Source organism: Alosa sapidissima, chromosome 21, assembly GCF_018492685.1.
Source record: "Alosa sapidissima isolate fAloSap1 chromosome 21, fAloSap1.pri, whole genome shotgun sequence".
Lineage (NCBI taxonomy): Eukaryota > Metazoa > Chordata > Actinopteri > Clupeiformes > Clupeidae > Alosa > Alosa sapidissima.
Window position 1 is genome coordinate 31400607 of NC_055977.1, and position 16008 is coordinate 31416614.

General features: G+C 40.5%; 1 protein-coding gene across 1 annotated transcript in view; it reads left to right on the forward strand.

The window, feature by feature from the left end:
- The window catches only part of serpinf1 (serpin peptidase inhibitor, clade F (alpha-2 antiplasmin, pigment epithelium derived factor), member 1), a 117241-nt gene that overhangs the window by 29176 nt on the left and 72057 nt on the right, over positions 1–16008 (forward strand). Inside the window, exons 2-3 of the mRNA XM_042076139.1 lie at positions 4790–4853; positions 4954–5143. Of these exons, the coding sequence (XP_041932073.1) occupies positions 4791–4853; positions 4954–5143 (253 nt within the window). The 5' untranslated portion in view covers position 4790. The remainder of the gene's footprint in view (positions 1–4789; positions 4854–4953; positions 5144–16008) is intronic.

The window sequence follows — 16008 nt, forward strand, 5'->3', positions numbered from 1 at the left end:
CATTTTCATGCACTGTAATAAGAAGAAGCCTAGGAAGAACAGTACAGTGCATTTTCATGCACTGTAAAAAGCCTTGGAATAACAGTACAGTGCATTTTCATGCACTGTAATAATCAGAAGAACTAGAAAATGCAATTCCAGTGAATTACCATTGCATGTAAATGCAAAAAAACTGCTGTGTATAACATTAAATTACTTACAGTATGATTATTCAGATTACATAGACGTGTCCAGTATTCTTGAAAACCACTTACTTGATTAGATGTTAGCTTAGAGTATATGACAGTCAGTAAAAATAAATTGTTAATTCAATATTGATCAACATTCTTGTTGTTTTAATACAGCAGAATGATACCCAGCCATTCTAGTCAGTAACCATTAGACCAGGGGTCTCAAACTCAAATGAGCTGGGGGCCAATTCTGCCAACGTCATCTGATTGGAGGGCCGGCTATTTCTGAAAATGCAATGTTCTTTTTTTTCAAATACCACACAAAACTGCAAACAGAAAGTGCAAATGTTTTTATCTAGTTTTAGACACCTGTGCTAGCAACCTTAGCTTATAAATAAAATAATGATAAAATAAATATTAATACAAATTATAAAATACATGAAAAACATAAAAACAGGTATGTGTGTGTGTTTCACACCAAATAAAAATATTTCCTCTCATAACTTTTTTAAACCTGGCAAACTAGGCATCAGGGTTAAGAAAGCAACACCATTGGATTTTTATATCAAAATTTCAAAAGGCCATTGCTTGAAAGTGGTCAGAGATAAAGTCCTACTGTAAATGTAAAAATCTTTGAGTAAAACAAAAGTCTATGAAGGGGGTAAATTTACCCATCTAATTTGTCACTGGATGGCAAGCACCTCAAATTATGCACCTTTCACTAAATACTGGATGAACATATTTAAGCAGGTTTACTTTCCTTTTTTCATATTACCCACATAACAAATTAACAGGAAAACACCTAAGATGTATACCAACACCTAAGATGTTGTGGTTTAGTAATAGTTTACTACAATATAGGCCTACAATAAAGTATTCTGGTCAAACAGTTCCTGTCGCGGGTAATCTGCAGTACCCAGAAGTTCGCTTCATATTGCGGGTGACTTTGTAGTTCTTTAGAGCCCTATTTCTACTAGCCCTGCTGTCTGTACCACATCAATTACGGACACTATCATCACGATTACCACTGCAACCTCCAAGCTATGTTGGGCAGAGGGTCAAAACAAGCATGGTATGCTTAGTGGACACCGTTGTATACACGCACCTCCATTCACAGACGCACCATGACTATCACTGTCATAGACGATCGATCATAATCTCCAAAAGGATATTCTCCTTCAGAATTAGAATAGGTGAATAACAAAGCTTACCTAAAACTTCATCACACGTGAACGTTTTTCAACATTTGGTGTAGGCCTATTTCTGCTTAATTTCTGCTTCAATTTCTGCAACACTATGGCATGCATCGCTTCCGTGTCATTATAAATGCACGTCTTTGTGTTTCTCGCGTGTAATACAAGTATTTCCTGAAAACTTTGCGCAGCGATTTTGGGTTTGAATCAAGCTCTGGATGTCTTGCACATAGTGGAGCAGAGTAGGCCTACAAATGAGATTTGTCACCGTACCTGGATCTATCGTCTATTTTAATCAGTATCGTTGTTTGTCGCAATTAATAGCCTCAAGGGCTGGATTACATTATTATTTTGTCATACGTCGCGGGCCGGAATTGGGCAGGACGCGGGCCGGGTGTTTGAGACCCCTGCATTAGACTGTAAAATGAAGGAGAGAGAAGAAAATGTGCTGCCTAGATCATTGATTGGAACATTTACTTTTAAAAAACGGCCTGATGTTGATAAAAATAAAGTGTTGATTAAAATAAAGCCCTCTGCAATGTCTGCAGCAAGGAATTTGCATATCACCGGAGTTTGTCAACTAACTCTAAAGTCGCACATCAATGCTAAGAAATAGTGTTGACATTCAGGGGAGTGTTAATTTATTTCCATTGTGTCCCCTAGGTTATAGGCCTGAAATGCCTGTATGAAAAAAAACTTCTTCCCGAAGCACTTTTGAATTGGATATTAGGTCATATGGCCATTATTTGAACAGTGAAAATAATAATGAAAGAGTTTTTGAACTTTAATGTCACTAATGCTGATTTTTCAATGATTCATTTGAATTTAAATATTTAAAATACTTTCACAGCGAAATTTATATATGCGATTCATTTAGATGAATTAATCACAGAGTATGCAATTAATTCGATTAGATTATGTTTTTTAATTGATTGACAGCCCTAATATATGTACAGAATTTGATAATGCCAATCATATTATCCTAAGACAGATCTTATTTATCAGTGGTAATTCTGAAAATGCAGCAAGAGCTATAGGTCTCAGTTAATTACAGTGCATGAACTTTTACACTTTTACACTTTTACATCCCTCTCCCTATGCTACAGACCTTTTATTTATTTTCTTATTTCATCACACGTCAAAACACACACACACACACACACACACACACACACACACACACACACACACACACACACACACATATCTGACTTTCTCCAACTTTTGCACACTTTTTATTTATTATTTTTGATTTCTCCTCCATCTACCCATGTCCTTGATTGCCTAGCCTTTCTTCCCCCCCTCTCATGAGGAAGCTTCTCCAACACACATATTGCACACTGCCCTCTCCCCACATACACAGCACACTATCCCATCTCCCCTGTCATCCCCCCAACACACACACCAAGACCCCTGGCAGTTGGGTTAGCCCCTTGAGCCGTGGATCTGCCCAAGGTTTCTTCCTTGGTAAGGGAGTTTTTCCTTGCCCCTGTTGCTCTTGGGTGCTCCTTGTTGGTGCCCCCCACCCAATCCCAATCCTCCCCCACCTTTTTTATGCAGCCCTTGCCACTTAATCTACTAAACCCCTCTTCTACTGCACTTTTTACCCCCCCCATTAATGCACAAATAGGCTGACACCAGACATAATTTCACTGCATTTCTTACTTCCAGTAACTATATGCATGTGACAATAAACTTCCTTGTATCCTTGAAAATGCACTGTACTGTTCTTCCTAGGCTTCTTCTTCTTCTTCTTCTTCTTCTTCTTCTTCTTCTTCTTCTAACGCAATTAATGCAGCTTCAACCGCTTAACGTAGAAACTTCATTCAAACTTTGTCACGTAGATCTTACTTAGGACACCCGGGCAATGTATTTTTCATCTTTGTAACTTTTATACTTTTTACACTATTAATTAAAAACTATCAAAATTTCCCCATTGACTTAACATTATGATTATGACATCACAATACGGCCGTTAAGCAATTAGAATCCTATGGCAGGTGTTCCGGCCACCTGGATCAACTGCCAGTCTCAGGCTTTAAGCATACAAACTGGCCCTATTAAGACTACACATCCTGTTCAACTGCTTCCTCTGCCAAAAAACTGTTTCAAAATAAAAGTCCTCACTACAATATTTCACTGTTAAACAATTTAACCCTTTAAACTACTGAACTTTTTAACTGTTCAGCCATTGTAACTGTTGTCATCAACTATGACTCCTACCCACTGTAGCTAGTTAGCATGGTTAACATAGTTAGCATGTTAACATTGTTAACATTGTTAGCATTTTTAGCAAAACTGCTACAAAATATTAGCTAAGTTAGCTAAGTAACATGGTTAGCATAGTTAGCATAACTACTAAAAATGATTAGCTAAGTTAGCTAAGTCATACGGTTAGCATGTTAGCATGTTAGTTAGCATAACTGCTAAAAATGATTAGCTAAGTTAGCTAAGTCATATGGTTAGCATGCTAGTTAGCATAGTAACTTGGTTAGCATTATTATCTTTGTAAACATATTTGCGAACATTAGAGCCATTCCAACTGTCAGTCATCGTCAACTATCTACCTAAATAATTTAACCATTTAAAGTATCCACCTATTTAACTGTTCAGTCATTCCAACTATTTTAAACCTCATCTACTTAGCAACCAATATAGTTTGTTTTTACTCTGTATGATATTTTACATCATATTTTTGCATTTTCATGCACTGTATTTCCTTCAGGAAATGCTTTTCTAGTTGTAATAAATAGGTCACTTTTGATGGTGATATAGACTGAAGAACAAGATTCAGCCCTTCAGATGATCAGTTTTAGACAGAACTTAGGTTAGAATCTTAATTTTCACACAGCACAGCTCAGGTCTAAAAACAGAGGTCTAACAGCACAGCTAAGTTTCACAGATGTCACAGCACATGATTCAAATGTATGCATGCTTCATATAGTTGTCGGCATCGTCCTCCTGCAACAATATAATACTCAGAATGTCTCAGTGTAGATCTCAGATCTACGTCTATAGTTCAAAGGTATGTGCAGATATGTTGAGATATGGTCACATGTTTTTAGGAATTAATGTTAGTGTTAATGTCAGCGATGTATGGTTGGCAGGATGTGCACACAGACAGGCACACACATAATGTAATACACGATCATCACCACCATCTGTTCCTAGCAAAACATCAAAAGTTTCTGGTTTTCGTTTTTGGGAACCGGTTCAAAGCCTTGGTTGGTATGGCAGTCAGAGCGCATACTCAACTGAAATGATGGCACTCCATCAAAACAAGATTCAAGAATTGAATGTTACATGTTCCATGCTTTTACCATTTTTACAGCTGTTCACAAAGTAGTCTTGAAATGGAAGACCTGTTTTCAAATGAACTTCCTCAAAAGTTTGACTGTAGAGAACTTTATATAATACTTGTTTCAGGATGAAGAGGACATTTATGCTTCTATGTCTTGGAGGGTTCCTGTCTCTCTGCTCAGCTCAGATGGTTAGACCTACATCTATTTACTATTTTGTACATTCTTCCTTTTCACTTTTTTTCAATAATTTTGTACATTGTCTTCAAATACATATCCCTCCTGGTTTAGACACAATCTGAAGTGGGTGAAGGTGAAGAGGAAATGGTTGACCTATTCATAACACCAACTACTAAGATGGCTGCAGCAATCTCAGATTTTGGATATAACTTATTCCGCCAGCTGACATCACAAGACCCCACAACCAACGTCTTTATGTCTCCTATAAGTGTATCTGTTGCACTTACACAACTGTCAATGGGTAAGGAAAACATATATGAAATCATAATGCTTGCTAAGGATGCACTTATAGAACTGTGTTTCTCCCAATACAATATTATGAGTATTGTCTGATACTGAATACCAATCAGGGGTGTGCTTCCCGTACAACTACGGAGGTTAGCTTTTTACTAGCGTGATACAATGCATTATTCAACTAACCAACATCTAAATCACAACTGTTTCCCAAAACAGTCAGACTAACATAGTACTTTGTAAGTAATAGACAGGAGAGTGAAGAATCACCGCACACTGGTGGGATTTCTTTGCTGATTTTATTTTTTAGTGAACGACGCATTTCGCCTATGCTTCATCAGGTTGAACCTGATGAAGCATAGGCGAAATGCGTCTTGTTTCGTCATCAAAATAATTAATTGGTTCATATAAGCTGGCCTTGTAAATTATTGATTGCTTAGTTTGAATTAATTAGTTTATTAGTTTCCAAAGTGATGGCGCCCTCCATTGCTGGAGATTGGTAAACAACACAACGACTTTGTCCTCAATTTGCCCGATTTGGAATATTCCCCCCGGAGGAACTCCAAGTTAGACCTGCTTGTGGTGGTGACCAGGGAACAATGCAGCCGGTCAAAGGATCAACCCAAGCGGCGGCGCGGAAGAGAGGCGGGTTACATGGCTAGAGGCAAGGGCTAGCAGGCCACCTCTCCCTAGCCTTCTTCTCGCAAACGTCCAATATCTCAAAAATAAGATGGATGAACTTAAAACCAGGATTACATCCCAGCAAGAAGTGAGAGACTGCTCTGCGCTGATTTGTACTGAGATCTGGCTATTGGACAGTATCCCGGAATCAGCTGTTTGGCTGGATACCCAGATGACAATTTCCTTTGGGACGGATCCGCATAAAAGCCTTTAGATCCGCCTGTAGCGGACATACGGTATCTGACTGTGGGCCAGATCTGCACCTGATAGAGGTTTCAGCTCTGCTAGAAATGCTGTGTTTTCACTGGTTTACAGATTTGTCCCAGGTCCGATTTCCACAACTCAACCAGAAGTCAGGAGATGCATTTAAAATACAGAACACTGATTTGGCCCAAACCTGTGATAAGGATATGAGCCGAAGGACCATTTTTTCACATTAGACCCAGGTGGTAATAATGACATTAATTAAGGTGCTGATTCTGCTAAATTGACTGTCCATTCCCTACTTCATTGTCAACTGACTGCTGAAGAAAAAGTTATTTTGGAATGGCATTTGGAATAATAATAATAATAATAATAATAATAATAATAATAATACGTTTATTTTATATAGCGCCTTTCTCAAACCCAAGGTCGCTTTACATAGTAGGAAGGCAGGGAAACACAATAACAAACAAACAAACAATACAACAGAGACAAAGGCAGGGAAATACAATAACAAAAAACAAAACAATACAACAAAGACAAGTTATCTGTAGGAACTATGTGTTGGGTATGGAGGAAAAGTGATCATTAAACAGAAAGGTCTTGAGATGTGCTTTGAAGAAAGGAAGAAAAGGACAGACACGAAGGGGTTGGGGGAGGGAGTTCCAGAGTTTGGGGGCCAAGGCACTGAAGGACCTGCCACCCAGGGTGGAGAGTCTGGAGCGGGGGATAGCCAAGAGGTTTTGGTCAGAGGATCTGAGTGAGCGGGAAGGAGTGTAAGGGGTCAGGAGGTCGCAGATGTAGGGGGGAGCAAGGTGGTGGAGGGCTTTGAAGGTGAGTAGTAGTACTTTGTATTTGATCCGGGACGGAACTGGTAGCCAATGGAGTTGATGGAGAATGGGGGGGATGTGTGCTGATCGTCTGGTATGGGTGAGGAGCCTAGCTGCAGAGTTTATAATATATTGTAGTCTTTGAAGGGTTTTAGTGGGGAGACCAAGGAAAAGTGAGTTGCAGTAATCTAAACGGGACATAATGAAAGAGTGAACCAAAGTCTGTGCATCACTAGCAGAGAGGAAGGGTCGGAGGCGTGCAATGTTACGGAGGTGAAAAAAAGCAATCTTTGTGAGTGATTTGATATGAGGATCAAAGATAAGGGTGGAGTCAAGCTGAATGCCAAGGTTTTTAACAACAGGGGTGGAGTGGACAGATGAGCCATCAATGTTAAGAGTGAGATGGGGAGATTTGGTGAGGATGCTTTTAGGGCCAATAAGCAGAATTTCGGTTTTGTCTGTGTTGAGCTTGAGAAAATTGTTTTGCATCCATAATTTTAAGTCAGAGAGGCATTCAGTGAGGGAGCGTGGTGGGGGGTCAGAGGGAGAGGGAGTGGTAAGATAGAGTTGGATGTCATCTGCATAGCAGTGGAAGTTGAGACCGTGGCTGCGAATAATCTGGCCAAGAGGGAGGATGTATATGAGAGAGAGGAGGGGCCCAAGTACAGAACCCTGACACCACGAGTGACAGGGGACTTGGGGGACTGATGTAGTCATTAGACAGTGACAGTATTGGTCAAATGCTCATTTCATTATTTTTATTATTACCTAGCAGTGGTAAAAGTAGTCAATTGTTGTTTGTGTCAGATCTAACAGTGCTATGAGGCAACCCACGCATAACGTTAATCAAGGATCTTTGCTTTGCTCACTATCAATCTTTTGCCATGATCAGCCAGCCTGCGGTTGGACTAGGATGCAGTCCAACTTTTCAAGGTAGGCTATCTGCTTTTTATCTCTTTGTTGGTTTATTCAGAGACAACAACAAGCAGCCAAGTGATTGATAACTTTACTGTAAGGTTAACTATGCTATTATTTTTCAGCAATATACTAGTTTATTAGCTTACAGTGGGCAAAACAGCAATCGCAATAACTATTTTGGAAAAACAGTGATAACACTAACAGGATCACTGATGATAAAAGACGAGTGTAAAAGGAATAAATGGCTATTGGACAGTTTATTTTGTGTTGTTTCAGATTGACCATGGAGATGACTGAGGCATGAAGACCTGAAGCCTGAATATCGATGGGAACAGTGGAATTAACACCTACTTAAACGTTGTCTGGGATTGCACTTCTACAGCCAGGTTGTTGATATAAATAAAAAATAATAAGACACTTATGTATAACGTTTTTTTTTTCCTATTGTGTTTGTAGCTTAGCTTATGCTGTTTATTAGTTAAGCTCTTGGGAAAACATTACGAACTTGTAGCCTGGGTGAACCTAAACGAACCTGTTGCAAATGTGTAGCCTATTGCAAACAGATTTTTCTGGATAATTACCAATCATAAACGGGTCCGTACCACACACAATAAGTGGACCCGTATTGCATATGATAAGCAGATCTGGAACACGTCAGTAACACGGAGTATCATACGGAACTGGGCCAGTCTTAGCCCTTATTGGCACCAGATCCGTCAAGCGGATCCAGACCAACCAGACTGGCACCAGACTGCCAATGGTGAGTTCCCAGACCCTACAGGCTCTGGCTCGTCAGGCTAGCTCAGCATTACATTAATACACAGGATTAGATGTTAAAATCCCTTGTGCCAAAATCCAAGGTAAAAAACACATTCAGAAGCCCCTGCTCAAGTTTAACTTTAAAAAGCACACTACCCACAAATCCGCCAACAAATGGTCACAAGCACAATACAAATGGCCCATCCAACAGCAGTAGCCTATATAGTATGCGGCATGTCATTGGGGTTATCAAGTGGGCACCCTCATTCACCGATGTTTCGTTAAGTTAGGCCCACGACACCTCATGAAGGCTTAACAGTGAAACCAGCGTCCTGGAGACACTCCCCTCCATGCTGCCACCATATTACCACATTGAAATATCCAATACCCAAAATACTCTTAACCAGCCCAGGCATGGTCAAGGTTGGCTAGGTTGGTCCGTCCCGTTGATGTGGACTGAACCATAACCATAAAAAACCTTGGCCAACCAACCATCAACCTAGGCACAGCCCATCACAAACACAAAACAAATTAGCCTGTTAGCTTGGCCCGTTAGCTTAGGCCCCATCCCAAACACACAACAAACACCCTACAGGCTCTGGCTCGTCAGGCTAGCTCAGACATACAGACTGTCAGCAAACACTGCTTGTGGGATGTGGAATATGTGATGTTGAAATGCAGACCCTTTTATCTACCGAGGGAGTTCACAACTGTTCATTCTGTTCATTCATTCATCTGTTCATTCATATCTGTTAACATCCCACCCTGTGTAAACCCCATTGAAGCAATAGGGGTGCTGTACGAGGCTATTAACACACAAGAAAACAAACACGTTGAGGCAGTGTTCATAGTGACTGGTGACTTCAGTCACTGTAACTTAAAAAATGTGTTGCCAGCATATCAACAAAAACAACACCACATTACATGTATAAAGCGCTTTTCACGACACTCAAAGTGTTTCACAGTGAAGGGGAACCTCACTAACCACCACCCATGTGTAGCACCCACTTGGGTGATGCACTGCAGCCATTATGGACCGGAACGCTCACCACACCAGCCTGAGGTGGAGCGTGAGGGAGTGAATGAGCTAAGTACATTGGAGGGATGATTAGGGGGCCAGATTGTATCGGCCAGGTTGGGAATTTAGCCAGGACATATCAACAGCATGTCGCTTTCTCTACACGGGAGAAAAAACACACTGCATCACATGTATAGCAACGTGAAGCCTTCAACGTGTATGTGTTACTGGGGCATAGGGTGTGCCATCAAGCCCCTGCAAAATGGTCCTGGACTTTTTAAAGCAACACCAAAGAACTTTTCCTCTGTCGCACGCACTATTTGTTTATCCAGCACTGGCTTTGGACATAACAATGTCCACAGACAAGGTAGAATATGTTGCATGATTTTATGAAAGTGTGATGTATTGCGACATCAGATGCAAGTCATATTTGTAGTTTCTTATGTCTCATTCCACTGAACTACAGATTCGCTACCCGATCTGGTAAACTTACATAGTGCGGTTATAGCTGATAGAGGGCCGCGAAGCGAATGCAGAAGTGCCGTGCACAGTGTTACGAGTTGATGAACCACTGAAACGATTTTGGAAACATTATTTTAAGGTAGAAAAAACTCTTTGGTGTTGCTTTAAACAGGCAGACCCCAGTTAGTCAGACTGGGCAATATTACATCCAGTGAAATAATTATCAACACAGGAACCCCACAAGGCTGTGTACTGAGTCCCATGTTGTACACTCTCTTCACACATGACTGTCTCAACCCAGCCCAACACCAGGGTTATCAAATTCAGTTAGAGAGTTTCAGGCCCAAGACCAGCCCACTTTTTCCATGGTGGTGGAAATTGGATAAATTAAGCAACAGTTCAGTTCTTACTATCCTGTAGTTTTTATTAGTACCATAGTTCAACAAATGTGTAAAGGTTATATAATAATTTACTTAAACTGAGAAGTTAACAAAAATATTTCACTATTCCACAAGGATATTAACAAAAACAGAAAGAAATAAAGCATTTGTAATTCCACTCTTCCACAAAGAGGCATATTGAACTAATGTTTACATGTTTTTCAGCGTGGGTAGGCTATCATATTGGTGTTTGGTGATAGGCTGCTCCTTTACTACACTCACTTCTGAGCAAACAAGGAATATAGGTTGATGAATTTCGTTCCGCTATAGCTCCGCCTAGCTTCACTCACATCCATCTGGGACCTCTTCCATTGAGAGTGATTTCTGCAACCGACTTTATGGTTCAGCCAATCAGGACGCAGGGCGGGAGTTTCATAGATGTGACATAGCGTAGAAGCGACTGTGACACTGTTATTAGCGTCACGGGTTGGCTTCGATGTGAGTGGTTGAAGTAGCACGTCAATAGATGACGGACAAGTGACTTATTCAATCATATGCAAGCATTTTTTGATTCGGCCCAGCCTTCTGAAGCAACACTTCAATGGATCGGTTCCAGATGGATGAGTGGAGCTAGGCGGAGCGAAATTCATCTGGCTAGGGTCAGGTTAGTAGATTACTGTCATATACTGATCTTTCTTACATTAAATAATTTTAATTCATATTGTTTACTCTTTTATCCTCTACTTGTCCCTCAAGGCCTCCTCATCGCTAATTATGGGCTCATTATCAGGGACTGGCTGATCTAACTGCTCAGAGGCTACAATTTGTACTGCATAGCCACACAGATCAAGCTTGGGTTTTGTTATCATTTGCATAATATTCGCAAAGTCTATGAATCACAATGTTGGATGATACAAAAAGGCTAATATTTTAATTAATTGAATAAGTTGCTTGTGAATAGGTTGACAACGCTAACATCCGATATTACCCAATAATTACGTTGCAAATCATTGATATCTCTCTTACCAGTTGCCAGTGTCTGTCTTAAAAAAAAATCTGGAAGCTTGGCAAATTTGGCAACATCCTCCTCCAATGCCTTCCTTTCTTTTTTACCTGGCCTTTTCAGTCCCTCCTGGCCCCTTTATATCATCCATCCTCCCTGACGCTTAAATCGCTACGGTAGGGCCGGCCCGGCTATCGGTAGGCCTATCTGAGAAAACTTTTTGGAAAAGACGGGCTATATGAACCCAACCAACTCTTTTTGGGAGGGGAGAACTCCCTCACATGGTAGGCTACAACCCATGCAGAGGCTGCGGTGTCCACGTTCTCGTGGTGTCAGGCATATATTGCGGAGCGTGAGTAGCCTACTTTAAGAGAAGATAGACTAACTTGACAAATGCCAATATGTTTTTCCTTTACCGGCCCAAAAGTGAAGCGGCCCACCGGAAAAAGTCCTCATACAGGAGGAAGGTGCTAGCCTTGTGGAGTGGTGCCAGGACAACAACCTCTCCCTTATTAAAGCATAACTCTCGCCAAAATGCAACCTAGGGTCTATTTGTGTATGTACCCGAGTGAAACTTTTGTTTAAAAGCATAATAGGATGGAAGCACCACTTTAAGATGGATTGTATTGTTATTTCCGGGTCAAATGGACTTTTGAATTCGCCTTATTCACCCGGTGGCCATTACGAGCCTGAGGGGTACACTTGCCATTACACCTCAGTCCAGCAGATGGTGGTGGTAATGCACTCCGTTTGCAAACTGCCAAAAAAACTCACTGAAGAAGAACAGGCCAGTGAACCCTTCTTATTTTTCGGTGAGCTAGCTCCAGCCCACGGCCCGGCACCGGTCCGTGGATTGCCAATCACACTGCCGTTGCAACGCCTCTGAATTCAGTCCGCTGCCCTGTTTACCAGCAATGCTACAGCGGACTTAAGCTGCCACCTCGTGGCGAAAAGTTGTAATACATTTCACGCAGCTGCGTGAATCACGGAAAGCGCGAATGAAGTGGCCACTTCTAAATGGGACCCTATAGGCCTAAACGACAATATCAATGTCAGTTAGGCTGCTTAAACCCGTTTGCCTAACACAACATCCAGCTCAACTATCATTCTATACACTACTTTCTATATGTTATTTTACGCATATGTTTAATTTGCGGGAGTGCAGTGAATCATCTTTTTCTCCCGCACCCGCAAACGCACCTCTCTCATCCCGCCCGCTCCCGCTTTCTATTTTACTTCTTGTTTTTTTTAATTTTATTTCTTGCTCTTCTACTTTTTCTACTATTTTTTCCCTTTGCACAGCAGAGAGTTATTGTCTCGATCCCTCATTTGACTGCTTTGTTGCTGTGCAATTATGCAAGTGACAAATAAATCTCTTTAATCTTGAATCATGTGCAAAATGCCCATGCCATAAGCACTAATGCACCTCCACACCATCATAGATGCTGGATTTTGAACTGAACACTATAACAAGTTGGATATTTGGAGAGTCACTCTCCTCTTTAGCCTCATAGGAGTCCATGATTTCCAAAATGAATTGCAATTGATTGATCTAACGGCAGGACCTTTTCCCACTTCAGTCCATTTTAAATTAGCTCAGGCCCAGATAAGACAGTGGCATTTCTGTATCATGTCTCAATAGATTGCATGGCAAAGTTTACATTACCATTCGTGAATTTAGTATCAAATTGTGCTCATAGACCAGGGGTCGGCAACCCGCGGCTCCGGAGCCGCATGCGGCTCTTTGATTCCTCTGATGCGGCTCAGCTTTTGAAAATAATTAATGAGTATTTAATTAAAATGTATTTTATTTTAGTTCGTTCATTTTCAAAATGTAATATTGTAGGTCTATCTGAGTAATTTATACAACTTTCCATCTCACTTGACTCCGTAACCGTAGCCTGCACAATATTGTTATATTCACGGTTCATTGCCATGTCAATATCAAACAAAATCACAGATTTCCCTCTATTTCAGTCAATGAGAACACTTTAATTGTTATTGTTGATGTGTGCACTTGCTGTAGGCTAGATAAGAAAAATGTCAAAAAGGAAACGTCAGTGACCACAGCTTGCGAGCGCGAACACAAGCGGGCTGAAATGGGAAAGTTTCCATCCGAATACTGATTCTGAAAACGCGAAATGAACTGCCCGTTATATATCGCACACTGCAACCAGTTAGTATTGCTGTGTTAACCCTATTTCACTTGCATGTGAGAATTCTTTCTCACAAATGAAAAATATAAAGACAAACCTGCGCTCACGTTTAAGGGCAATTCCGCGCAAAACTGTCACATCCATAACGCCAACACAATGCCATGGTATTTAGTTGGCGTTATGGATATATGACAGTTTTGCGTGGAGTTGCCCTTAAATGATGACAGCCTCAATTCTTGCATGAAACTTCACCTCACTGAATATGAGCTAGCCAGACTCCAAGGCCATCACCAAATCTAATTTCTGGTAGGCCTAATGTTCAAATTCATGTTCAATGACATGTCAACGAAAATTGAGTGTTGTGTTGTTAACTATGATGTTACTTTGCATACCAAAGGACACTGGGAAAATAGGGGGTGGTGTTTAGCCTACATGGGAAGCCTACTGTCATTCCAATTTACATTTGAAGTTACTTGCACATTACTTTTAAAACTAGTAGAAAATGTATTAAGAAATCCTCTTGAATTGAATGAAAGTAAATGAATGAATGAAAGTAACTGTACGTTAAATATCCAAACTTTTTCTTGTAACCGTCTTTATGTGGCTCTTCTGAGATAAAAAAAAAAAAAAAAAAAATTGGTAAAAGTGGCTCTCCGGGCAAAAAAGGTTGCCGACCCCTGTCATAGACAATGGTTATTAGAAGTTTTCCTGAGCTCATACAATGATTTTCTTTTTTTTCACAGAGACTGCCTCTCTGTGATGCTCTTTTTATACACAACTTTTCCAGCATTTTTTAAAATGTTTTGCTGCTATCAAATTCAAAATTAAAGGTGCTCTAAGGGTCCGTGTAACGCTTTGCAGTGCTATGTTCTATTTGCAGAATTCACATGAAAAAATATTAAAATAGACTTAAAAATCCGTTATCCATTCTTTAGGATGGCACAGTAAATGGGTTATTGTTGCTTATTTTGATTTTCAATTGAGCACAGTTACGGTTTTCTGTTCAGAAGTTAAACATGTAAATGATGCTTCAATTTTCTAATTTTCCTTTTTTGCGCTTGTGGTAGGACTGAACCACGAGCACCGGGGGGAGAACACCATCTAGCTGGGCCAGGCTAGATGAAAGAGAGTGCCGCCTGAAGTTGTTTGTGATTTTGACTCATTACTTTAGAGATTACTAAAACTTTTTGGGAGAAGGCACGTTAAACATAACTTTCAGCCTATGTTGAACATATACAGTATATTTGAATACCATGGCCATGCCATAGCAAATAATTCCCCAAAGCAGAATGCTTTGCCATCGACGTCAGTCTTGGCTATATACCGGATACAGGCTACCCCAAGCACTGTTTGACATGGCATTTTTACTTATTTAACGCTTTACGCTAGACTAGGTTTCACTAGGCTAAACAAAGACACAACAGTGAGCCTAATTTATCAGTTTATCCATCCATTTATTAATGTCAACAGCCAATTATAGCCTACATTGGCCTGTAGGCGGCTCAAGTCCATTGGTAATGCTCATGTAGGTCTTCAAAGCCTCCCAGAACATTAGTAGGCTAGAACACGTAGGCCTACTCATAAGTGTCAGGACCATAGGCTACTGTAAAAAATAGGTCAGGACGCAGCAATGTCTCCCTCTGCATCTGAAGTTCTGATCTCGAGCTGACATTACCCCCCCCCCCCACGTGTGGTTCAGCCCAACAAAAACAGTAAAAAAGGCAAAAATCCAATATTAACGGAATTTTACTTTAGTTTTCGATCCAGTTTCTGTTTTCTTTATCTTGCGTGACTAATGACACATTTAGAAAATACTGGGTAATGCTGGGTAACGTCACTTCTGTTGACTTTCAAACAAAATAGAGAGCTAGCTCGCTACTTCCTCCCCCTCCCTCCCGTGCTGCTCCCGTGCAGTTCAAACTCTCCTAAACGCGCATCTCGTCTGTGATTTGAACAGTTTATTATGTTTTTATGGGTTAGGTTTGCCCAGGTTGTTTTTGTTGCCGTTTCTGGAGCCTGGGCTATCCACAGAGATTGCATTTTTTTACAGTGTATTCAGGACACAGACAGCTAGCGGTTGGTTAGGTGATGTTTGCAGTAAGTGACATAAAATGTTTTAGCCTAAAAACGAATGGCATCGCTTAGATTACCTTTAACATATTTTCCATGAAATAATCAAATTTGTCATTTTCAAACATTTGATATGTTATCTATGTTCTTTTGCAACTAAATATGGGTTTACGAGATTTGCAAATTAACATTTTACACAGAGGCCCAACTTTTTCTGATTTGGTGTTGTAGTTGAAGAAAAAGAAAACCTATTCAAAATTAACCTGTGTGTCATTAGCCCATGTCTAGTCACTGTTGCTGTTGTAGAGTGGGTGCTGCTTATTAGAGTGACATGGGTTTTTTGGGGATCTTAATGCTGGACTGGTTGGCTACCTCTGGAGTAGTGGTGTTT